The sequence below is a fragment of the Agelaius tricolor genome, unplaced genomic scaffold (genome assembly GCF_023055355.1).
Source record: "Agelaius tricolor isolate 1412-34295 unplaced genomic scaffold, bAgeTri1.0.p SCAF_10, whole genome shotgun sequence".
NCBI lineage: Eukaryota > Metazoa > Chordata > Aves > Passeriformes > Icteridae > Agelaius > Agelaius tricolor.
Genome location: NW_027269270.1, coordinates 30,292,385 through 30,319,686, shown reverse-complemented (window position 1 = coordinate 30,319,686; position 27,302 = coordinate 30,292,385). Strand labels below are relative to the sequence as shown.

The window sequence follows — 27,302 nt, the reverse complement described above, 5'->3', positions numbered from 1 at the left end:
TACCTTTTGGGAGTGACCTGGCCAGAGCTGCTCTTCCTGCAGAAGACTTTCCTGGTCTGAATGCCCACCCCACAGGTGGGGTCCCCGTTCCAGCTGGAGGTGGCATTGAGGGCAGTGCCCAGCACGTCCTCGGAGCAGGAGGTCCAGGGGGACACCTCCCAGAAGAAATGCACACACGGGTGCTCGTTGCAGGCGCGCTGCTCCTGCAGGGCTCGCTCAGGGGGACAGCCTTTTCCACCTGCAAAGGGTCAAGAGAACACCACATCCTCATCTCACAACATGTGGCAAAAGGAAGATGCAGAAATTTTTTTTTTAAAAAGTCAGGTTTGCACAACACCTTCTCTTACCCCCCGCCCCTGTAAAAAAAAATAAAATAAAAATAAAGCTTAAATAAAGCTGTTGACCTTTATGGCTGCAATAACAACCTTCTAAAATATTGTTTCCTCATTAAACTAGCCTTGCATAAAATTGTATTCCAATGCATAATGGAAACAAAAACAGGCAAAGTGTATTTCTGAGTTACTTTATCAATAACTCCTACACACAGCCAAGTTAATTCCATTTAAATGCCAGTATCACTCAGCAAACATGCAATCAGGTTTAAAGACAAATTAAGCATTATTTTTATGCTCATTCTCCTTGCTAATCTCCCAAGAAGGAACATCTCTCTCTCATATTTGGACTCTATTCACATGTTGCCTTAAGGATTTGAGCAGCAGAGGAAGCTGAACTGTAATAACAGCAGGACACATCAAATGAAACCCACATCTGCAAATCAAGGAAGGGGAAAACTTGAAAGACACATTTTGAGCATGAAGCCTTCACTTCTTTGAAGGACCATCCTTCAAACTCATGTCCAAAGATTTTGCTTAACTGCTGCACTTTGTCAGCAATTGGTGACAAAGTCCCAAAGTACAGGAGTTTGAGAAGCCTCCCCAGAAGCTGTAACACTCCAGCCAGCAGCCTCAATTTATCCATAAAAGCAGATGATCCTAGCTCAAAAGCTATGGAGTAATGCAGTGAAATTTAACAGTAAGCATTGTCATTTTAGGAAGAAAGAAGAAAAAATTACCAAAATCAAAACCATTCTCCTCCAGGAGGGAGGAAGGGAGGACCCAGCTAACTTGGGACACAGCCAAAGTGCTGGAGGTTTTGAAAGAGCTGAAGTGCTGGGGACAGATACCACAAGGTTCAGAGCAGACTTACACCCTACTAAAATCAACAGGAGATGAAGGGATGTCAAAGGGATGCCTACTGCCTTGCAGGACTGACCCTCCTGAAAAAAGGTAAGGCCCCAAATGGCCACAATGAACAGCAGTGAGAAAAGAAAAAGAGACAAACTACCTAATCCACTGGATAATCATGTCACATTACCATTCATCTTTTCATGAAAATGGACTGTTCCACACAGAGTTCAGCCTCAGAAATGTTTAGAATGATAATGGAGTAGAAAATGTCCTAGGCAGCTTATTTCTGAAGAATCTGACTTGGCAGGAAAAAAACAAACCAGTTCTTTTTCTTGTGTGTTTGAAACCCATCTTAAAAATAAAAAATTGTAACAAGCAAATGGCAAAATGCCTGATCCATTTGTAAGAAAAAAAAAAAGCAAAACTAAAGAACATTTCCAACTCAAATTTTGAACTTCCTAGGGAAAAATTAGGGTGGCTTTTTTTTTTTATACTATGTTAGTTACAATACATTAATGAAGTTCTCCTAAACAAGGCTGATTTAACTTAGCATATAAAAAAAATGTCTTTTCCAAACTTGCCTGCAACATTGCAAGTAGGAGATGATGTTTTTATAAAGAGCAAAAGGGTCTGGCCACTTTCTGCATTTCATCGTTAACTTTTGTACAAAGAAAGCAGGACAACATGCCCTTGCCTAGCCATTCCAGTAGCCATTTAAAGATTATTTATGATGTTCAGCAGTTCCTAGAATTCATTTTACACCTGCTGGGAGTGTCTGCTCCATTATATCCTCTTGCACCAAGTTTCAGACTTGCTGTGTAAAGAATTATCTTTTAAAACCTGATTGAAATCAAGTCCCACAGGTTTCATCAACAGCTTCCTGGTTATCATATTCTGGGAGCAGGTAAAGAGCTTGGAGAAAACGACCCAAAATTTCAGTAAGTCCTTCAATAGTAGAGCCACAGCTGACACTTCCTCCAATGACAGAGGACAAACAAAATGGCCCTTGCAAAGGTACCAGAGCTCTGTAGAAGTCAGGTGTGAGCTGGGTTTGAAAAAGGTAGAGAAAGCAGGTAATTCAAAATTGCCTTAACATTGCAGTGATAATGGTATTAACTCCACTTCCACTCTCCCAAATTTCAGTCACTATCTGAACACAGATGTGTGACTCTGCACAGCAAATCACAACACCATTGCTAAAGATGCACAGAAAAAGTCAGGGAGTTTGATTTTAATAGTTAATTATTCCTTTCCGAGAAATTTCAAGTATTCAATTCAGAGAAACTTCAAGTATTCAGAGTACACCATTTTTAGGCTAGTGCCTTTCAGGCTAAGATGATTGTGCTTCTGTACTTCCAGAATTCACTCCTTCATCATTTCACTCTTGTAATTCCATGTTTTATCTGTTATTTGGATTAATTATTTCCATGGAAAATATGAGACCAATTGTATTTTCATTTTAATTATTCTCTATCTCATACTTTTTTAGTAGTAGTTATTATCATTCAATCAACAATTATTTTCATCCTGAAGGGTCCCAATTTTCTTCACAAGTGTTTATGAGGATGTTTATGTGAAGACCTTTCACATGAGTAAGGGTTTGCAAGATCAAGTCCTTACATTAGCCTAGAAACAGTGGGTGGCTTTAATTATAATTTACAAAATAGCATTTAACAGAACTTGTCCTGGACTAGATTTGCATCTAAAAGTGTTTTGCTGCTGCATTAACTGCACCTAGTTTTGGCACTAGCAAGTATTTTGTGTCAACAAGGCTTTAGTCTGTTGGACCTCTTCACATTTTATGAATTTTTATGCACTTGATCCAAGACCTTCCAAATCCTGTGAGATAAACCAACACATAAATTAATTACCATATGTGTAACTGAATTAGAAGACTACACTCCTAATACAAAAAGGTTTGTTTAAATAGCTGTATCACTGATGTTAATATGCAAAAAAACAGATACATTATATGTCCATGAAGATCAAGAAGAAATGACATGTATTTATCAAGAGCTATTTACTTACTACAACAAGCAGGTCAACAGTTTCCAGCTGTTACATGAAAAAAAATATAAATAAGCAAGATCCTTTTCCATTTTCTCATTTTCCACAGCTCACTGCTTTTAAATCATTACTGATAAGTTCCCATATAAAGACACTTGCATGACAATTCTGTCATGCAGCAATTTTACTGGTAGAGGATGAAGCTCTCCAGAACCAAATTCACACCCAGACAGGCCCTCAACAGACAGCAATTCAGAGGCTGAAGTAAATAGTTTTGAACAGTGACAGAATTTCTCCAAGTGACACATGAACTCCAGCCCATCAAGATCTCTTAGTCTCTCGGCAGAGACAAGCATTCAGTATTATCCCTGAGTCCTGAGGAACTGGGATTAGCTCTTGGCTCAGGAAAGGAAGTGAAAGCATTGAAGGAACAATGATTATCCAGAAATGTTCAGCACTCACCCTCAGCTGGAAGGGCCACGATGGACCTGCTCCTGCTCTGAGTGCCCTCGGCGTTTTTGCTGGAGCAGGAGTGGGAGCAGGGGGACCACGGGGACCACTCGCTGAGCACACAGTCCCTGGCACAAGGGACTTCACAAGCCACCACCTCGGGATGGGGAAGCTCTGAGCAGAGGTGATGTGGAACTTCTTCACCTGGAGCAAATGAAACAAGACAGACATGGAGGGAGGCACAGCCTGGTTCAATACCCACAGCCTGCTCCAAACAGACTGACTTGATGTCACACGTCCACCTGCCCGTGGAGGAATATGCTACAGAACAGCATGGGGTGAGGCTTCAGGCTGCAAAGTGTAATACCTGAACAACTATCTTAAAAATTTATTCAGGAAAGCAAAGAAGAAAAAAAACCACATGTTTGAAGCTCAGTGTGTGACATCTTGGCTGCAGTCCACTCTCTGAAGCAGGTAAGCGAAAGGAATGAGATAATTTCATCAATAGAAGGCTGTAATATCTCAACAGAACTAATGATAATTGCCCCATGTTTTCAAGCAATCTCTACCTACGGGACTTATTTTCCACAGTACAAACTGTGCAGGTCCCCAAAGAAGTCAGATTTCTTTTTCCTCTAGGCCAGAGAAGTTTTGGTCCTTCCCCTTCAGCCTCACCAAAATGAGCCAATCTTATTTCTTATTTCTGATTCTTGCCTCTCACCCAAAAAGCTAGCAGATCTAAAATTATGAATCTATTGTGCTACCAGAGAAATACTTTCTGCTGCAGATGAATCAAGAGACCTGGACCAAAGCAGACATCTTGATGAGAAGCATCTTTCCAAAAGCCCTTTCAACAAGGACGGTGGGGAAAACTTCCAACCAAAAGAGCTACTGCCAGAATGAGCACCAAAAGAAGGCACATGAGGGATGTCATGTGGAATACAACACAGGGAACTATTGTTTTTAGAAAGGAAAATAAGCTATTTTTTTAAATAAGAAATTTGAGTAATTGCATAGAATTTACAAGGACATTATAATTCATAAAAATTCATAAAATATAACTCTCTTAGTACTGAATTACACCTAATGTCTTACAAATGTGTTTTAAGTGATGAATAGTCATGACTGACTTTGCTACACTGTTCAAATACTTAGCACTTCTGGATCCTCAAGAAACTTCAGCTACATCTGAAATTTCTAGAAGCTCAACTGTTTATAAACAAAAGGGTCCCATCACATGTTACCTCCTCCTTCGCCCCTATAATAGTTACAAACCTCTCCTTCAAGATTTCTTTAATTATGAACCTAGGGAAAAAAACCATAATGACTACCCAGCCTTAATTATACATTAAAAAAAAAAAAATTATAACGGCAGAAAGTGCCTCTTTCACCTCACGCTTCAGGAACAGGCTCTGTAACAAGGCAGCCCAGGAAGCAATTATAACTGGGAGGGGAGAAAACTGAGCTGCTTTTACAAGAGCCCACATCTACAAGTGAGTAAATAAGAGAGGCAGGCTGTGAGCACATAAAGCTGTCAAGAGCACAGTGCTATTATCTGCAGTTGCATCCCTAAATGAAGACAGGCTCATCACCCTCGAGGCACAGATAAAACTTTTCAAGTGTATTATGAGAAGGAACAGCAGATCCAGCAAGCAATCAGACTGCAAGATATGGTTAAAAATACTTTGGTTTTATACTCCCTTTCCTTTGTGCTCACCTGGAAAGACTCAGTGTGCCACCCCCCTACACAGAGCCCCCATCCATCGGTGCTGCAATTGGCATCCCAAGGAAAATCGAGCTGAATCCACTTTGAGCAGCCTCTGTATCACCACTGCTGCTTTGGATGCTCACCTAATGCTGAAAACTACCTTCAGAAAAAAAACAATGTGAAAACAGCAAATAAACCTGTTAGGCTTATTCCAGCTGTCTTCCCAAGTCACCCAAGTATCAAATCCCTGCTAAGGTTTGACAGCTTGTCTGCAGGGCAGCAGGAAACGCAGGGTGGCCAGGGCAGGCTGGTTTAGGAGTCAATGGTACAGGAGCACCAAGAGATTACATGCTTTGGTGAAGCAGGGTGAAACACCTGTCCTCCTCTCCCATCACTGACAGGACAGCCAGGGACAGGTTTCAGAACCAGGCAGGATGAGGTGGGACATTGGCCCCGAAACACAAGCCCCACCCCTCCATCCACAGCTCAGGTTATCTGCTACATCAGGACTTTATGGCCAGACAGTGCCATGATGTTGACCAAATTCTGAATTCAGCCAATTTTTTTCCCACCAATCAGACTGTGCTACAGATCTAAGCATCAGAGAAGAACTACTTGTTGAAAGCCAAGAGAGCCTCTCCACTGATTTAACCAGACTTTTAAAAACTCAAACCACTTCTCTCAGAAGATGATTTAAAACACTTGGGACCCCTTTGAGGTGGCTTTTTCTACCCATAAGCTCACATGTGACATATTGTGGGGTGACCACCCTGTGGGGAAGGGGGGCAACTACACTTTCAACTTCTTCCTTCCATGATTTCTTTTCAGACTGGATTTACAGCAGGTGACAGCAACACTGCAAACAGAGGCTGCAATTCACAGTTCCTGGGCAAAGAAAGGAAGCTTTGTGCTTTGTAGAAGGAGTTTACCACCGGGTGCATGAAGGCACAATTCAACACTCACTTTGATTTACTTTATAGCTCCATTCGCCGTGTTCAGGTTTAATCACTGCCTTCTATTACTACAGAAGGGGAATTTCTTCTGTACCAGCTGCCTGGCAGAGAATTCTCAGAAAACTACTGTATACTACAAAGGGAGGCAATAATCTTTAATTTTCCATGAAAAAATACTAGAACAGGACATAGCTGAAATGTGCTTTATGCATTGTCGCAGATTTAAAGGGAATATTAAATTCTCAAGAGCTTTCAAACTGTCCACTCAGTACCCTGAAAGTGTAATTCTTATCTCACATATGGCTGAATAATCTTTCTGGATCTTTCCATAATCTTTACATGCACAAGTGTGTTCTATGAGGCCAGATGGGGGATCCACCCAAATGGACTGAGGGAGCTGCAGAAGAGCTCACCACGCCACTCTCCATCTCTGACCAGAAGTCCTGGCTGGAAAGTCCAGGAAAGTCCCAGAGGTGATTGGTGACTGGGGGCTGGAAATGTGACACTCAGCTACAAGAAGAGCTGGAAGGAGGATCTAGGTAACCTCAGGCCTGCAGCTTGACCTCAGTACCAGGGAAGGTGAAGGAGTAGATCATCTTGACTGCTATCACACAGCATCTACAACACAACCTGGGGATCATTCCCAGCCACCATGCATTTAGGAAAAGCAGATCCTGCTTAACCAACCTGATCTCCTTCTCTGACAAGGTGATCCACTTAGTGGATGAGGGAACAGCTGTGGATGTATCTATCTGGACTTTATCAAAGTCTTTGACAGCACTTCCCACAGATTTCTCCTGGAGAAACTGGCTGCTCATGGCTTGCACTGGTGCAGCGTGCTGGGTAAAAGCCTGGCTGGACATCCAGTCCCAGGGAGTGGTGGTGACTGGAGTTACACCCAGCTGGGGCTGTCACCAGGTGCTCCCCAGGGCCCAGCACTGGCCCAGCCCTGTTTAACATCTTTACTGATGATCTGGACCAGGGCATCGAGGGCACTCTCAGCAAGTTCATGGACAACATCAAAGTGGGCAGGAGTGTGGATCTGCTGGAGGGCAGGAAGGCTCTGCAGGGGGATCTGGACAGGATGGATCCAAGGGCTGAGGCAGCTCTGTGAGGCTCAACAAGGCCAAGAGCTGGGTCCTGCACTTGGATCACAAAACCCAGGCTGGAGGGTGCCCAGTGGAAAAGCACCTGTGGGTGCTGGCCAGCACCAGCTGAGAGCAAGAGCACAACCAGACACCATCACCTGAGAGCACAACCCACACGATCCAGCTTCTGGTCTGCCTGAGGTATAAGAACTGAAACAGCACCCTCAGCATCCTCAGAACCCAGCTGATCCCTCTCACATGCTCTTTTTTTCATGCCTCAAGCACTGATTGTTCTCAGCCTCGCTGAATGCTTGCTTTCCTAAAAGCAGCTGTAGTTAAGAAAAATGTAACAGTTTTCTATTCAAAATGCTTTATTGCAAGCATCCTGACCAACTCTAATGGCATTTTTTTAAACTGATTGCCTTGTACTTGAATAGTTTAGCAATTATCAAGCTAAATACTCACGATATACCCAACAGATAGCGTTTTACAGGAAAGATTTCATCCATTTTCTTTCATGTCGGGGCATAATAATTACAAAAGAGAAGACAAGCATGGCAGTTTTGTAAATATATTTGCTAACTAAGTTGCTCACAAATGCTAACAAAGACCTAATGTACTGGTCTCTCACTTGAATTCTTTAATAAGGTAACAGAGAAGCATCATCCTGAATGGAATTTTTCATTCACCTAAAAGCAAACTAAATTCTTCCCAACAAGAGAAACAAAATAAGGAATGACCTAAAACCCTCCTTGAACTGAAGAGCTTGGCTTTTTTCCAGAAACCTAATTTTTTTTTTTCATTGTCTTTTGCATTCCAGAAGGAGAAGACACTCCCGTAGTCCTGAGTAATGCACTCCATGGTGAGGCACTGAACCAACAGGAATGTTTTGTTTGGAATCAGTCCAATAATAAACTGCACCTGTCTGTTTCACACCCTGCCTTGCAGCTCTGGTGCATTGCCTCATTCTTCCCAGTGACCTGTTATGCCCATCTCCCATGACACAGTTTTTAATTACTCCTGCAAAAGACATCCCTCCTGGCTCAGGAAAAAGGGAATGTCCACTGGACAGGAGACAACTAAGGCAGCAAAAATAAAAATCCCATCAGGCAGCAGGAACCAAAAGATCAACTCAGTAACAAACCAAGCGTTCTCCTTTTGACATTCAATAATATGATACCATGCTCATTTTTTAGAAAGAAAAATTGCAAAGTCACTTTGAAGTTTTCATGTTTGAACATGTTTGGAGCCTCAAGTGACCTCCATGATGGGAAAGGCCCAAGAAAAAGGAATTGCATTTCAGACCATTCTGCACTGCTACCTAGAAGTTCAGAAAATTTATTTTTTGCACAAGTGACTGCTGCAAAAATGCTGCATATTTAATGACAATTACCAGTTTGCCATCAATATTTCTCCTTGTAGCATTTCAAATTATTCAGTGGAAATAATGAAGCTGTCATCTAAAATACTATATGTATCGTAAAATTTTACGTCCCACTTAAATCTCAGAAAAGAATGACAATAAACTTTGATTAAATACTTGCCTGTAACAGAGTGAGATGTCAACAGACAGCAGTAAATTCGGAGGGATTCCTATTGACTGCATGCCAGTTTGCTGAGAGCAACTGCATGCAGAGAAACTGTGTGCTGGCAGGATCCTGGCCTGGGCATCTCATCAATTAAGGAAAATGTTACATTTAAACGCAATAACAATCAAATTACAATAGAAGAAGTTTCTTACAACCCTCCTGAACATCTTCATCTCATCACAACATCACAGATTTTTTTTTTTTTTTTCCCCACATTGCACAGCCAGCTTTAGAGAAGCAAGCATCCAGGACTTGCAATGCTCAGTCATCTCCACAGATGAATGTCACACTCCACTGAAATCCTGGCTCCTGGCTGACTTTGCTTAATGCCAGTCAACAGGTAAGAACAGCAGAAAAGAGAGGTGTCAGTTTGTCAGGAAAAGCAGTGGTGTATGGAATAAATTTAATTGCACTGGTCCATCACTATTACCAGAGCCCCACGCAGGGGAAGAGGATGCAAAAGAGATGAAGAGGAAGGGAGGTCGAGAGCATGAAAGAAGGTGAAGCTGTGAAATAGAACAAGCCACTCAAGGCAGACAAGAGGAAACAAACACAAATAAACCTGGACATTCTTTGGGGGGTGGAAAAATAAAAGAGATGAGACAATCCTTAAGGTTTTGACTCAAAAGACTTGGTCAAATGCCACTACAAAAACATTTTCAATCACATAATGCACAATGAAAAAAAAAGGAATAACAATGCAGGAGTATAAGGAAAAAGTAAAAGCAAAAAGTACAAAAAAGGAACAAAGGCAATGATAATGAATATGGAAAGCAATGTATGTCTGGAAAAATGTTACAAAATCTCAAGTCCCTGCATAATTAGCCACAATCCTGTCCCTTACCTATGTCCAAGTGACCATTATAGAGGTTATGAGAAAAAGATGATGACGAGTATAGAAAAAAAAAGCAGTATCTGTTTTCCTTCCCTATACATCCTCTACTGCAATTTGGACTGTTTATCCACAATTCTTTTCTCTCTTTATGCAAATGCACCTAAGAAAACTCATTTGTGAGTCCAAGGAAGCTCCACAGAAGCTCAGCACAGGAGAGGCACGTCAGTGAGCAGCTGCCAGGCCTGCAGAGAAGGTCCCAGAACACCTCAGGGCAGCATCTCCAAACTCAAGGTTAAAACAACCAACACACCTGCAGGAGGTTACCCACAGAGACATCAGCTCTGCTGTGCCTCCTACCCCACACAAGAAAGACAAGTTGTTCCTTAACAAAGGAATTTGCTGCACCTTCACCTGCTGAGCTTGGGCACAGAAGCAGAATTAGCTGTACCTCATGGTTGTTTGCACAATCCCTCCTGAATGGAAGAGAAATTGCTCAAGTGGCAGCTGAAAGTAAACAAGGGTTGACTGTATCCCCAGAGAAAAGCAGGGAAATTCAGGCTGCTGTTCCTAATAATTAACATAGCGCAGCAATCTGAAAACTTAAAGTATAAGAACATAACATAATCCATATTAGTGTTCTGCAGGTTGGGTTTTTTTCCCTCTATTTCTTTTCAATTTTTTCCTTATTTTCTCTCCATTATCCCTCTTCCTTGTAAATGAGGGGAATCTACACAGGTGGGTTGATCAAGACTGATTGCAATTAAGATTTATTGTTGAAATTGCTGCTATGGTGTAATTGAAACAGGTGTCCCTCTATTTCTTTCTCTGTACTGTTTTGTTCCAAATGCTAAACAACACAAAATATTGTACAAACTAATCACTCAAATGATTTCAATGTATTAAAATATTATAAAATATACATATATTTTCAAAACTTTAAGGAAAAAAATATAAGTGGGCTTGTTCACTCCAATAGTGTACAGAATCCATTTCATCTTACATCTTTGTACTGGGGAGAATAATTTTAGTAAAAGAATTCAGGCATTTTAGCTCAAAAAAAGAAGGTGGCATTTTATACCCAATGCATCACACCTGTGAATTTCCAAACATTTTATTTTTGACAACTTGAGGTGCCATCTTCAATGTCAAAACTTGAAAAAAAATTCTAAGGGGCTTATTACAAAGGGAAAACTAATTGTGGTCTCACATTGACCCCAAAAAGAAAACTTTTGTGTTCAGACATGGAAAAATGCAAACCTTTTGTACCTTCTGGTTTGATTATTATGATTTTTCTTCAGATTATGCTACTCTTAATTATGACATGCCTTGCTCATTTCCTCCTAAGCATGAGAAACCTATCACTGATTGTTATCCCAGTGATATTCCCAAAGTAAATTGGCAATTTGCAATATATTGGCAATAGCAGACCCTTTTTCTCTTGTAGCCCCAAAAGTGAGTTGGCATTAACACAGGACACTGAAAATTCATAAACAATAGTGCAGCAGATGAGGTTGATCTAAGTTGGCAAAAGTCTTGTTTTCAGATACAGTGAATGCTAATGATAATAAATAATTGGAAATACCATCTGGACTCTTAAAAAAACCCCTTTCTCCAAGTCTGCAATTGAATCTCTACAAAAAAGAGGATCAATGCAAAAGAAAATGAAAACAGTAAATTAAAATTAGATTTATGCCACCTACTTAAAACTAAGAGCTCATTTAGAAGCAGTTAACACAAAAATGTGTTCTAGTTCAGCTGCAGAGTCTGGCCTAAGCTCATAAAGCAACTCTGAGAGCTCCCACTATCCATCAGGAAACGTTCAGAATCCGCAGGACCAAATACTAGGCTATTTTTTATTTTTATTATTACTACTATCTTTTTCAATTTTGTCTCTAATTGATCCACAAATCTCAGAAGTGAGCCTTTAAAAATAGCAATAAAGAAAATACACCCAGTACCACAGATGATCATCAGTGAAGGGTCTAGATGAATGTCTGAGATCTGTTCTTGACCAAGACAATACCAACAGCAAGCCATGACCTCTGGTTCTTGAGGAGAACTTCCCACTGTACACCCAGGTTTAGCCAAGTAGCAACTGTGCACGTAAAGTGCATTAGACATTTTTCAGCTGGGTTAAGTTACTTCTGGCTAATGTACCCTGACCTCTGCTTGAACCAACTTTACATAATAAAGCTGTGAATTTTAGGCAGAGTGTTTAATTCCCACTGTGTTTTGCATACTTCATTTAGTACTTAAAATGGGGATAAATCAAATATAGGAAACACAATATTAACAATATTTTCTGTGTGCTTCCACTTTGCCTATGAGGTGGAACTTTAATTACATCATTAATAACAATGCCTGCATTTTCAGACAGTAGTGCATCATTCCTCTAGTGCCATTTAAACTGCATTTGGTCTCTAAACTGCTCCACCCTCTGGAACTGGTTCACTGATTATATTGGAACAGCAGCCTCATCCTGCTTAGATCTCAGCTACCATGGCATCAACAGAAGAATTTAAAGGCAGGAACCACTTATTATGACCTAAAATTGATTATTTAGAAAAGTTTCCTGATATTTTCTCTCTCCAGAAAGTTTCTATAGATTTAAAGGTGACAGCTGCTTTCAGGAAGAAAACAAAATAACAAAAAAAACCAACAACAAAAAAAGCCATCAATGTTTTTCCCAATTATTCAGCATCCAAACTGTTTAAAACACATTAAAAAATAGGGGGTGTGTGCATCAATAGCTGCTCCATTTTCCCAAATTGAGTGACAGAACTAAAACCTGAAGACTGCATGAAAAAATGTCAAAAAACAGGGTCATTGCCAATGCTTTTGTAGTGCCCTCATGGTGCAGCCAGAGCTCACAGAAGGAGAAGAGAGGGAGATGACAGAGGACAACAAAAAGGAATGTAAGGGAAGAAAACCCAGGAGAAGGAACTGCCTTTGTTGTCAAAATTTCACCAACCTGGGGCTGTCTCAGAGAGGCTGAAGGACCATGTGCTGAGGTGGGAGCTCAGACAATTGATGTTTGCTGGGTTCAGTGCCAGCAGCTGCCCTCCCACACTGACCTGGTCCTTATTTGCTCCCAAGTAGAAAAGAAAAAAAAAAAAAAAAAGAAGCCCAAAGGGTCCATATTGATACCAACCAATCATCCCCAAACAGATTTTCCAGCTCCTGTTGGAGAGCTGCTATTTTAACTTTGCTACCAGATTAAAGGAAAATATAGAATCAGTAAATGGAATCAGATGAGCACACCTCACCCCATTTTTAATCACCCTGAAGTGTCAAAGCTGTCAGGAGACATTTGGACACGCTTTTCACATATAAGAATAGAAACACAAAAAGCAAAGAATATCCAGCTAAAATTTGGTTTTCTACCACTAAATTTCTTTGTGTGAAAAAAGCAATAACCTCTCTGCAACTTAGAAAATATTTTTGTTCTGATTATTCAGCTATTAAAATAGGAAAGTGTCGTTTCACGACAATTGCTTTCGGCAGGAGATATTTTACACTTATATTTGTAAGGAATAGGAATATAAGGAAGAATAATATTAAAACCTTCAGCGTTAATCTGTATTTTCAAAGCTAAGCACATTTTGACAAACTTTCTAATAGACACTGTTCAAAATTCTTAACATATATGAGCATGATTACATTATTCTAATTTATTTTCTCTCCCCTCATGCACAGCAATAAAATTTTACCTTTGAACTTATATTTATTACAACTTTCACTCTATGAAGGGCATGCAGGCACAGAAATATAATAAAGCTCTGCTAATTCCATACATTATTGAAATCCTAACAGTGCAAATGGTATCTTACTGTCTTCATGCATACTTAAAATTTCAATCCAAAACCTATTCCCTTAAAAGGGATGGTTAAGCAACAGTATGTGTTTTTCATACATTTGTAAATTGCTGTAGCAGAATTATATCTTATATATTCAGAAAAAATTATGTAATATTAGTGTTTGTTTAGGTGTTGTAAGCAAAAACTTGATAGATACTAAATAATTGAGAGCTCCATCCATCAGACTCCTAAGCACTATAAAAATGCAGAGAGGGGAAATGCTAGAGAACAGCCTTTGTACACCCGTGGGCTGCTGTAAATTGTGTCTAATTCCAGCAGTGAAAAATCCCACTGACCTCCCCAAACTGTGAAGTGTACAGCTATGCAGGATCACTTTGAAATTAATGAAGCAGAAAAGGAATTTAGACCAGGAGGATCAGGAGTCACCCATAAAACAATGACACCTGGCCAAGGAAAACATCAGGCCTAACACACAAGAGAAATTTGGGGTATCTCTTAACTTGGTGGATAGAGCAGCAAGTGATCCAGCAATCCAGGTGAGGGAGGAGCTCCTGCAGCCAAGTAGATGACAAAGTGTAAGAGTTGAGTCAAACTGCAAGTGCAATATTGGCAGAGCTCCTCTCTCCTCCAAAGGTCACTGCGCACATTAGCTCCAGCTCCATTGATTAGCAGCTGAGATAGCAGCACTGCACACTCCTCTGAGCCATCAGCAAAAGAGACAAGGGGGTGACTTTCTGCATACCATGTCCTCATCACATTCCTGGTAATTGTTCAGTCATAGATAAGGCACAAATTGGGAAAAAGCAGCAGAACAGAGTCCTCTGAAAACATTAACAGAAACAACAACCTTTACATTTGGCACTGAGGCATCAAAAATGATAGCTATTATTATGGCTGTAATTACATGGCTGGGACTCAGAAGAATTAGATTTTGCTTCCGTGGAAACACAGCCACATGTTTAACATCTAAACCCACAGGACCAGGTCTCCCCACCACGGCCAGTTTGCAGAATGCCTGCAGGACCTGAAGACATGCTGCCAGAAATAGTGCAAAGGGCTCCCAAACTCATGGGGTCCTCCTGGAGGCAGGCAGTGCCAGCTCTCAATTTTGGATCAAATTTAAGCTACTGAACCATTCTGTGCAACAACAAGCCCAGACAAGACAAGTCAAACCTCACCTTTGCACAAATTCCCAGAACCAAAGAGCAATGCAGGGAGCAGCACACCACAGCAAACTACCATGGTGTGTCTCTCTTATTTATATGAAGCTGGACTTTCAAAATCAGCTATCCCAGCTACCAAGCCAGAATTCAACAAAACCCTCAGAAATGTGGTCTCAACCATGTCTGCTTTAGAGAGGAACACTCACTTTTAAAAAGTAAGGAGAAAGGTTTTTCTCTGAAGCCAGACAAGCAGAACAAAATTTTTACTTGGTCTCAAGCAGTTAGTTGGAACCTATTCCATTACGGACTTTAAGTCACCTCATTGGCAACACAACCTCCCAACATATTGAAAACCAGCAGGAAATGTTGAATTAATACATATATGCTAACAAGCACTCCTACAGCCATGAATGTTTAATCCAGTTTTTTACTAGCTGACACAATCCCCCATGGCTGCTCTGTGGTTTTGAAGCTTTGAGACAAGGGAAGAACTAGAAGGGCAAGGGCTGCAGAGCAGGGAACCACAGAAAAATCAGAGGGAAAAGTCTCTGGAGAAAGCCTGGAGCAGAACACTCACAGCAAAAGAGGAAAGGCAGAAATGTTAACAACTGGAGTGGGATGGAGGAGGGAGAGAAGGGCAGGAAGGTGAGGACCCAGGAAGTCAGCCTCTCTCTTCAGTAGTTGTGGGGCTATACCTGGATGATATGTAGAATATTTCCCAGCAATATATAGGATTTTAACACTTGTGTGCTGTGTTTACAAAGAGATGCAAACAGAATGAGTTTTCAGACAGTACAATACTGGCTGACTGCACAGGGTGACTTATTACACACGGGAAAAAAGGAAGTTCTACACACCTTTGGGGTCTTACCAATACATCTTAATGTTCTGGACCATGACAAATGATTGGATAACAACTCTTACTCCCCTTGTCATCATCCATCTTCTTAGGAGGCTTATTTCTTCAAATCCTGATGATGAACCTCTGTAGTCACTTATCTGAGCAGTGAAAATTTATTGCCTTTACTAGAAAATGAAATTCTCTTCCAGGAGAACTGCACTGGACACAAAAGGGCAAATTTCCACCCTAGAGTATATGGATGCATTTTCTTTCTCCTTAGTGGAGACTATATACATTCATCCAATGTCAGGATTTAGACCAAAGGGTATCTCCTGTGTTAATAAGAATGGCTAATTTCCAATTAAATGAGCTTACAGATCATCGAGATGTCCTAACGAGGAAAAAAAAAGATAAGGCCACATACTAATCCTGCTTTCACTGCACATATTTAATAGGGCTGCCAAGGCAAAGTCTCCAAAATACTTACTAATTACACTGGACTGCCTCCAGCTGCTGTCACTGCCAGGGAATGGGCAAACTTTGCAACAAACCAACCCACCAAGAGTTCAGAGATGATATTATTATTTTGGGAAAGCCTTGAAGAGGTCAAGAAGCAAGAAAATAAAGTAGTTCAGGCTGATTTGGACAGAAAATAGTCTGTGGACTTCATAAGCAGCTACAGGAAGATATTTTGGCACAGCTGGGAGCAGCTCCCAAACTGGGAAGGTGCAAAAGTGCAGAGTAGATATTCCACAGCATCATGCTGGAATTAAACAAACACTGTCTCCAGCAGATACAGAACCTGTAGTGCAGACTGGAGTGTAAAAAGAGGAAAAGCCATAGGCAGAAGCCTATAAACTCAGCAGATACAGAACCTGCAGTGCAAACTGGAGTGCAAAAAGTCTATAAACTCTGTCATCTATAAGATGACGTCCAAAAATGTCATCTTATTTGTGTGCTCAGTGGCAAAACACAGAACCCCAAGGGTGGCTGTTCCCAACAGAGGGAGAGCCCAAACACCAAAAGATGACTGGAAAACATGATGGCACTTCACTAAGAAAATCAAGTTCCTACTTCTGTCAGTCAGTATGAGAACCAGCAAATCTGTGCAGGTGGCATGTGACCCCCAGGAGAAACACTACCAGGAGCAGTGTCTGCAGCCTTCTCCTCAAGCTGCAGCTGAGCCATTAACTGCTCGAGTCAGGAACCTGCACTCCAGCTTTTCAGTGCAAGAAGGGCTGAAAGAAGTGCAGGTGCCCAGAGCGACACCATAAATATTGATCACAGTGCTCATTCCACTTCATTAGCCATGGAGCACACAATGGCTCCCCAGGGAGAGGAAAAGGCAGGACCAATTTTAATCACACTGCCATACTAAAATGTAAACCTTGTGGAATATTATTTCAATTACTGCTGCTTATTCATGCCAATTTCAGCCTATTAAAAAAAAGCAGTGTTTCTGGACAGTCGAAACTCTGAGCTGCCAGAAAGGTACATCCACACTACATGAATCAGCCCTGTGTAATGATACCCAAGAGAGCCCTGCAACCAGCCAAAAGCACTTTTTCAGCCCAGCACCTCACCCTGGGCCCCTCAAAAACAGGTCATTAACCAGAGGAACTTTTGCTGCTGCAGCTGTGGCATTTCTGAGCCACAAATTGGTGTCTGGCAATGAGGGGGCCCTATAAACTCAGTACCTTATTCAGACTGACTTGCTGTTGTGGGCTGGCTCTGGCTGGGCACCAGGTGCCCACCAAGGCCACTCTGCCACTGCCCTTCTCAGCTGGGCAGGGGAGAGATTATCATGGATTATCATGGAAGGTTCATGAGGTGAGTTAAGGGCAGGGAGGGATCACTCAGCAGTTGCAAGCAAAACAGACTCCACTCAGGGAGATCAATTTAATTACCAGGATAATAAGAAATAAACCTAAATCTTAAAACACTTTCCCTCCCCTCCAGGCTTCACTTTAATCCTGATTTTCTCTTCCTCCCCTGTAGCTCACTTGCTACCAAAACCTTGACACTCAAAGCCAATACACCTACATAGTACAGTACATAAATCCTAAACCATTTAACCTTCAAAAATATATGTCTGGGAACCCTGCCAGAGAATATTTGAAAGGGATTATGGTAAATGTATTAGTTGTCACTTAAAATTAAAATATGGATTTCAATTGAAACTCTATATAAGGGGGACTTTTCCCCCCAAAATCCGTTAGTTAGCAACCATGCTGAACGAAGGGGAAATTGTACAGTCAGCTCAGACTACACAGGGCAAGCTGATATATTTTAAAAGCTACATTTTTATCTACTGAAATAAAACATTTTACTTTTTTATTTTTCTACTCTAATCAGAATATAACCTCATTAAATGACAGTGTGCGAAAAGAACATATAAACTAGAAAGAAAATATAAAAACTTTCTGAATAATTTAATGTTTATTGCTTTTAGACTTTGATATTCTGGTCTTTACTACTTAAATGCAGTTTAAATGTATTACTTGCCACGGCCTTTACGTTAAACCCAGTAAGTCTGCAATTTGTGATAAAACTCCTTATCTCGCTCTTTCTGAACCTCCGCAGAGATCCAAGGTTAATTTGCAGATAATATTACTTCATTATATAATTATCTTAGTCTATAGTACTTAAAATAGCTGAATTCCAGAAAGATAGTTTAGCAAATGAAGCTGTTAGGGCAGCAGATGAGGCTGCTCCCAGGGGCACACACATCCCCACCTGGCAGCACCTTCAGTGCACCTGGAGCAGCCACTCCCGCAGGAATTCAGGACAAGGATGCTCCATGAAAATCAGGGATCCAGCCCCATCCAACCTCCCCCTCCAAGCCCCCACATGCCAATGGCAAGGCAGCCTCTGCCTTCCTCTTCACAACATCAGCACTTGCTGAAAAATTACTCTCTCCAGCCATTCTTTCTCATCCTGCTAATTTTTCCAAGCATCCTCCTATTAAACTACACAAATATATCCATTTAGTAAACATCCCATTAACCAGGTCAGCATACAGTGTTCACAACTTATTATGGAGCAGCACCAAATCAGTCACAGAAGCAATTATGCAATTTTAGAGCAGACAACTCACTTTAATCTTCATATGGGGCCGGGGATGTACATGCCAATGTTCATTCACAGGACTCATTCATTTCCAGGTATTGTATTCCATTTGTTTCACCCTCACTTACACAGCACTGATGTCTTTTGATTTCTAAGTTTTGTGGGCTGTCAGAAAATATGAGCTCAGTGCTCCACCCTTCATGTCAGGGATTTTTTAATTGAATTTAAGGGTATTTATACAATTCTAGTGCCTGGGGGTAGTGGGAGAAGTTGGGCTAGATATTTAAAATCAAGACACAAACTGTTACTTTGTAAAGCCTTACCTATCAGTAACAATAAAAAAGCATTAAAAAAAATACCCAAAACCAAACATTAAAGAAGTGAAGATCTTTCCAGAACTGTTAAAAATAGGTGGTTGTAGAGAAGAGAAATCAGAGCTAAGAATCTGGGAAGCTACAGTTACAACACAAGGGAAAAAAAATGCCTGTTAAAATCCCAGCTTTATTCAAAGACATGCATTTATTGAAGTGTCTTGGGAAAACAGGATGCCATATAATATTAACAAACAAGAACATGCTCTGTCAACCACATGCAGCACCACAGACATTTTGAAGGCCTAAATAAATAATGTATTAGAAAACCTAGCCTAGGCTGAATTAATTCAGACTCCAATGATATAAATGAACAGCAGTAGTGGAATTATTTCCTTGGGACTTTAGTCATATATAGCATTAAAAGTTAAGGCCTTAAGATACTTATTGATAGGCAAGAAAGTGAAATCCTTAGATCTATGCATGCCCAGGGAGCACTCTGCCCAACTTAGAGTCTCAGAGTTTCCAAGAGAGTTACCAAACCACTCAGCTTTATTTGCAAACACCATGAAACAGAACAAAACACCCTCTTGGCTCTAGTCCCCTCTGACACAGTAGTAAGTGTACAACAAACAGGGCTGACTTGGAATTAAACTTGGGAAATCCGCTGAAACCAGGCCATGGGGGTGATGGGAATTCCACATGTGGCAACAAAAAATGCAATTTGAACTTAGAGGATTTTGGTTTTTATAGTCTACTATGGGCAGCCAGGGTCCACCTCCTCCCTGCTTCAAGCAGCTCTGAAGCCTCTTCTACAGAACTGCCCAACACTGATTAGGTTTCATGAAGACTCCTCAGTTCTGCTGCATTTTCACTACAAAAACAATGTGGTTGTTTATGTCACAACCACATTTGCCAGTAATGAATGGAAACAACCCCCAGATCAAGGACAGATCTAGGTACAGCACCAGAGGAGATGTGGAAAGGGGCCAGGTGAGCCTCACACAAGCTGGAAGTGACTTTGTTCCTCCAGCAAAGCACCCTGGGCTCACCCAGACCCAGAAAATTCCCTGCTCACTTGCCAGATAAGGATTCTCCCTCCTTCCAGAAAAGTCACTTTATAACCATCTCACTCCAGATGCAGTGCCTGAATCCCCATGGACAGCACTGGCCACAAGACCAACCCAAGAACTTTGTGGGATTATTTTTTCCTTCTCAGGAATATGAAAGGAAAAAGCAGCGCTGTCTGTGTGCTACTGCCCCAGACCATGGGGGTGTGTTGGCTCATTTTTATCAGTTTTTTCTCTTTCTGGTCTTGATAATTCCAAGGTCAATGTGAGGGTTCATTGGTAACAACACCATCAAGTAACTCATGGCAAAACATAAACCTCAGCTGTCAAAAAGGAGCTGGGCAAATTCATGCTTACAGTCCATGTCTCCATAGGAATTTTTTAATAAAGCATCTATTTTAAGAACCATGACAAAAGGTGACTCTAAAATTACAAAGTAGGGGAAGACCAGGCTTCAAATTTTAAAATGCAACCCAACAATCCTGGATGATTCTGTTTCTAAGGAAACTCCACCTCATATACATACATATATATATATATATATGTTCTCTCCACAAACTTGGCTCTGACATTTGCAAGCTGCCTAAAGATACAAACAGAACAAGCTGTTTATTTAGAAGGAGACCATGAAATATCTTATCCTGTTACTTGTTTAATTCTCCTAGACAAAGGCAGTACCTAATTTGAGGCAATTACAGCCGTACTTCATGCAGACAGAAAGAAAAACACCATACAATGGAATTTTAAATTGTTCTCAATCTCCTCACAGAGCTAATCTTTCTCAACTCACTAATTCACATTCACTCCAGCACTTCACAACAGCTCCCACTTATTAAATACGAGATTCAATCCACAGATAACCAATTCAATAATGTGATCTACACTTAAAATAATAGCTTGGCTTCAGAGTTTTGGGGGGAATAAGGTGTTTTCCCTCTTTATAGCTGTTCTTAGCATCATTTCTTGTCACAACTTCAGAGCTGAGGTTGGGTGATCAAGGTGCTCTGAACTTGTGTTTCCACACAAGGCAGGATCTGTGTGAGGACTGAATCCTGTCCCACAGAACTCACTGAATTCAGTGGGAAATTTGCCAACAGGGGAATGCTGAAGAGCATTTAGGAGCCACATCTTACAGCTGTTTTCCCTGCTCTCCAACTTCTCTACTACTTCATATGTGTTTTTCTCTTTCCATTACTACCACCTGACTAATCTCAAACTGCTGCCTAATGAAGAGTGCTGGCATTACAATACTTAATTAGAATTAAGAGGAAGATTTACTTTAAAAACCTGACCAACCAATATGCCCCAGAGCCAATCTCAGTAGTGCAGAACTACCCCAAAATTTCCACGTTCCAAATTCTTAATTAAAAGTTTGTCAAAACTTCTTATTTTATGTCAGAAGCCTTCCCCTCCAGCATCCATTAACCTCAAAACAAGTGACTAAATTGTTTTTAAATCAGCTCTACTTCATAAACAGCTTGATAAAAAAAACTCAAAGAAAGTACAGGACTTATCTTTCATTTCCACTCAACAGCCTTAAGAACTACTGTACAAAGGTGGCTCTCACAATCACTCCTGTCCAGCACCGAAGGAGTTTCAGCTACAGAAAAAGCTTTCTGTAGGGCCACCCAGCAGGGAAGGATTAAATTACACAAAAAATCCCTGCTTTTTTCCCTCCACTGAAGGGCTGTGGTCAGAGATCAATGTGAGGAGCTGTCTATTGAAGTTACTGGAATTGTTCCCTTATTTAAGCCTCGGGAGAAGGTTGGTGCTGACACCCAGAGCAAGGCACAGAGCCAGACCCCGGGTGCAGCTCCTGCCCGAGGAACAGGGAGCACTGAGATCTCCTGCCTGCTCCAACCCTTCCTCCTCCACATCCCTCCTCTCCCTCACCCCAATCCCTCCTGCAGACTGAGCTGCAGGGCAGCCCCCAGCCCCACTTCTCACAGATACTCACTACCAGTCTCCTGTCTGCAGAATCAGGTTCAGTTTATTTCTACTTCATACAGAACTTAACTGACTTATTTTGAAACATTTTTTTCTTCCATGAGTCATGTCATGGGATTTGCACTCCATCCCACTAAACCTCATACACAGAATACAATAAAATACAGCCAGTCATTTCTTCACCCTAATGACCTCCTGTTTAATTTAAGCCTTTTATACTGTCCTGACTATTTCTCTTAGGAAAAAAAGTCTTGGCTAAAATAATTTTGAAATGTGAACTGGGCAATTTTCTCTCTATCAGGAATCTGAAAAATATCACATGTGCCAAATATTATTTTCTGGTTTGATTCAGCCTGGCAACCTAGGAAAATCAGAATTTGCCATTGTACAGTTTATCCATTAGCTGAACACCAGAAAAATTTGAAACATTTTATTAAAGTAACCCAAATGCCTTAGAGACTCCACTGGGGATGAGGAGGATAAAAAGATGACGTGAAGTATCCCCATTATTCATATTGCCCAAAAAGCTGTGAGTTCTAAAGTCTCAAATCATGGTCAAGAAGTTTGGTGTGCCATCTACCATATCTACATATGAGAAACCCTTCAGCAAAAAAGCCAGGAAATCATTAATCCCCTTTGGAACCCACTTAACCCAAGAAAAGAGAACCCTTAGGGATGAGATGAACCCTCACTGTCACATCTTCCACCTGCTCCTCCTGGTGCTTTCAGCCGCATTTGAGTCTCAGGTGCAGAATTTTATCATTAGTAATACTTTGCAAACAGATCCTTCCAATCTCCTTCCTCTTTCAGCCACTTAGTTAATTTTAGAATTGTCATCAATCTACATTTTAACACCATTCTAGAACAATCTTATTTTGCTCACATCTTTTTCTGAACCAGAGTTCCCTAAGAAATGCAATAACCCTCCAAAAAGAACATGAACTACCTGTATGTGAAGTTTTGCTTAGTTTAAAGAAAACAGCCAAGCAGGTATTTTATGCTTCATTTCACTGAGAAAACAGGAATTCCTGTTGGTACTTACAGGTATTTTTCTAGTTTTGTACTGAAACAACTTGGGTTTTTCTTCTACAATAGGGACAAACTCAAATAAAACTATTATACAATTTCTTTTCCAGACTTAAAAAATTAGCTGTAAACACTTCAGCAATTACAAAATACAATACAAGAACCTTATTTCAGTCTCATAATCAAAAGGTTAGAAAGCATCAAACTCAATAAAGGCTGCCAAGACATTAAAAGCAGCTTATTAAAAAAAAACTTTTAAACTACATATATATGCACTAGCCTGGTATATAAATGCTAATCCTTCCATGAAGTTTCTTCAGAGCACTTGCACCAAAGTAACAGACCTACAGGTCACACACACCCCCCTGCTCTTTAGGTAACCTTTACCACAAGGCTCAGATCAACATAGGTCAAACTTATTCCTTAACATTTAAAAAAGAAAGGGCAGTACAGATCTTGCCATATTAACTGATGTTTATATTTTTCTTAATGTTATAGCTCCCATTTCTGAAAGGGCTACCTCGACCCTTTGTTCCTAACCTACAAGTGTTTGAAGCTCAGGTTAATTTTTAAAAAACATCAGCACCTGTTGCTCCCTCTCACAGTGCAAAGGAGGAGCTGGGTATTTGAAAATCCAGCTCCTCTCTGCTGAAACAGCCATAGGGAAGAAGCAGCCTTTGCCCTCACCATTTCAGCAATGCTCTGAAGTCTTGTAAAACATCTCTTGGAGACAGAGGGTATCAAAAAGGAGCACTAGATACTGAAAAGAATCATGGTTTTGCATAGCAATTCATTTGAGGGCATTCTGCACTGACCACACTTAGCTGGAACAAAAAAAAGTAAGTTCACAGGTGGCTTTAATACATTACAGTGACAGCACAGGAAGGATGAAAGCTGGCTTTATTCCTGATAAACCCCACTACATCTCCATCAGCCAAATATGAGAAGCTAAAATTACCACTGGATACCAACTGCAGCTGCCTTCTGGGTGACTGACACAAGACACACCACCAGCATTTGAAAAAGCACAGCCACAGCTTAGCTGGAAATCATGCAACATATCTGCATCCAAAGATAAAGAAAATAAATCAGAGTATGCTTGAGTTTAACCTCACAATTCCAGCCCATAACCTTCCACCTGTCCAGCATTAGATATCTCAGCCTGTACTTTAGAGAAATATTCTTGACTGCAGGACAGTTATTAACACACACACAGACACTACAAGAATCATTTATAGACTTTTCCATTTCTGTTTTCCTTGGCTGGCAGGCCACATGCTTGCTATAATCTTGAATGAAGTAAAACTGTTAAAGTGTGACTAAGCAGAGAAAGCTCTAACTTTCCAGCAGCTTACCTTAAAATCAACCTGAAGCTGATCTTCTGCTTCTTTTGCAGACATCAATTTCAGCATAGGATTCAAAGACAGTAAATTCTCCTGAACATGGCAGTGTCTGTCCTCACAGTACTTGTGCAGCAGTCCTAGAGCAGGGCACAATCTGCATTTTGAGTTTTTAAATGTTTCCAGCAGGAGACATCAAATATTTGGCATGGTACCAGCTGCTGGAAGGTAAGGCTTGATGGAGGCAACTAAATCCACTCCGCCTGGCTCGTTAACAACCAGCCTGCTCAAAAAGAACATCAACCTTTATGACTACAAGAAACACAGGTCCCAAACCCACTGAACAACTCACACATCATGCTTCAGGATTCCTCAAACACTCATAATACTCAGCCCTGCTACTACACTGCAATATCCTTCTTCCTCCATGGCTGCTAAATGAGAAATGTGGATCTTAGCTAATTGCTAGAAACTTTTGCATGCTGCCTTTTAGGATCTGCATTTCTAAAAGTCAGGAAAACACAACAGTTTGGGATCAGCAGCTCCAGTGACAGGGTACAGGGAGACACACTCAGGAACTAAGAGGAAAGAACTTTTTTCAAACTTATTTTCAGTACAATGAACAGGGTATATCTTTTCTCTGAGAAGCATAAACAGAATCTGCAAATCAACTTTATATCAATCCATTGCAAAATGAAAAATCATTAACTCTACCCAGGGAAGAACTTGGCTTTGCTGGGATTGGACTCTAAGAGGTCTTTTCCTACCTAAGTGATTCTCTGACTCCTGTTAAAACAGGACTGGTCAGGTGGCTTCTTCCTTCATGACCTGAAGGAGGAAAAGCATCTGCCCTGTGCCCTTGGAGCCCCTTCCTCCTGCAGGATTCAGGCTCAGCTGGTGGGGATGCTCCTGCCCCTTGGGATGCTCTGCACAGAGCAGAGCAGGGCTCACAGACACTCTTGGGGACCAAAGGACACACTGGCACTGACCTGCAAGCACAGACAGGCAGCTGAGCACTCCACTGTTGATATTGTACCCCCAAAGAGTCTTCAGCTTCTCCAAGTGCAGAGCTTCACTGTCAAGCCCTGGCAGAATGTAATATTGGATCTTAAACTAACACTGCTTTGATTACCTTACTTCCCTTTACTCCTCGCTTCAATTCCAACAGGATTTCAGTGTCTGCTCTGGCAATTGAGTTGTGTGAATAATGGATTTCTGTTTGGGCACTGAACCAAAAAAAAAAAAAAAGAGAGAAAAAAAGGAAAGGGAAAAGGAAGCTAAAACTAATGTTTAAAGTGGAATTGAAGAGAGATTGGGGGAGGATTTAGGAAAAAAAATTCAATGTAAGGCAAAATGTTGTTTTAATCTGAAAGGAATATTTTGCTTTTGCTAACAGCCTCTTTTAAAAATATTTTGAATTCCTAATTTTGTTTAAGACTAGTTCATTTGCCAAAAAAAACCCCAAAACATTAATCATTTAATCTAAAAAATGCTGAAAGAAAACATTTTGTCTCCGAAATACTATTCCCCAGCTTTACAAATAAAACTGCCAGATGGAACAGAAACTCAGAAACAGATGTATTTCAACCCAAACGTATTTTTTCAGTGAACCTATTAACACTGAAAAACAAAAATCCTCTTATCTTCTTGGCAAGCACCAGGTTCTAGATTCCAACTGCCTAGAACCAAAGAGATGGCACAGGAAAACAAAGCAGAACTGCTGTGCTGAATTTCCTCTCAGCAGCACTGCCAGAACCCCTCTGGCTGCAGTGTTTTATTCCTGAGCTGCCCCTTTGGCAGATGGTCCATAGCAGGGAGGTTCACCCCCCCAGCCATGAGTCCTGAGAGCTGCCAGGTGTTATTCATTCATCAGCTGAGCCTGGGGAGGATGCACAGCCACCCCCAGGGTGCCTCAGAGCTCCAGGTGAGGCAGGAGGTGCTGAGGATGGAGGTTTTGTGACAGGTCCCAGGACCAGTCCTTCAGGTGCTACAGGGGGAGAGTCAGCAGCATCCTGGGCCCCTCTGGACTCTGCTCCTCTGGCTCAGCACCTGCAACTCCCTGGCACTGCCCGACCTGTGCATAAGGAACAGAGAGATTATTCAGCACTCTTATAAATACCTTCCTTAAAATGAAGGCACCATTTATAACAAGTTTGGATTGTTTGTCCAAGCAAACCCATGGCATCCCTGCCCATGGCAGAGGGGATTGGAATGAGATGATTCCTAAATTCCTTCCAACTCAAACCATTCTCTATGAATTTTAACTCCCACAAACCAAAGAAACCCTGACACCCAAGCTGACAGTACAGGGAGGCAAATACTCAGCAGCTTTTGCACTGTGCTTAGATTTGTTAACCAGGAGTAGGGTTGAAGAGCCTGAATACAGCAAAATCACATGACCTTTGCATTAATCCCTGTTGTTGAGCTAATAATTTTCTGATTAAAACAATTAAGCCTTTGGGTATGACTTATTTCATATATTTGATTACTTAGATACCATGCTGTTCGCTGTCTCAGAGAAATCCTCTCTGCTACTAATAGTTCTTCTGGTAGGAATCTGAACAAGCAAAAGCAAATTAATAAATGATGACATGGGAATTCCAGAGAAATAGATTGGTGACTTGTGGGTATGATTCTGAATAATAACATTTTACGATCTACTCAAGAGCACTGCTAATAGGCAAGAATTTGCTTATGGCACCGTCAGAAACATTTATAAAATGCTTGGAAAATGAATTGTTACTTTTATGAGTCATACTTGTTATTTCATGAGTTTATTGTTATAGTTGCTTTTACGTATGTGTTCTCAGGTTGTACTCCTTACCATAATGACTGCTCTGCACAAGCTGCACAACAGGCATTTCTAAAAACAAGGTCTGGTTCCACATTTGTTTTGCTTC

The 27,302-nt window shown here is 41.0% G+C and overlaps 1 protein-coding gene across 4 annotated transcripts in view; it reads right to left on the bottom strand.

Annotated features, from left to right (window-relative positions):
- The window catches only part of THSD7B (thrombospondin type 1 domain containing 7B), a 299,320-nt gene that overhangs the window by 133,455 nt on the left and 138,563 nt on the right, over positions 1-27,302 (bottom strand). For all 4 annotated transcript variants that reach the window (XM_071435444.1, XM_071435447.1, XM_071435445.1 and 1 more), the window contains exons 9-10: positions 3,657-3,848; positions 4-238 (exon numbers count right to left, since the gene is read on the bottom strand). In XM_071435444.1, the coding sequence (XP_071291545.1) occupies positions 4-238; positions 3,657-3,848 (427 nt within the window). The remainder of the gene's footprint in view (positions 1-3; positions 239-3,656; positions 3,849-27,302) is intronic.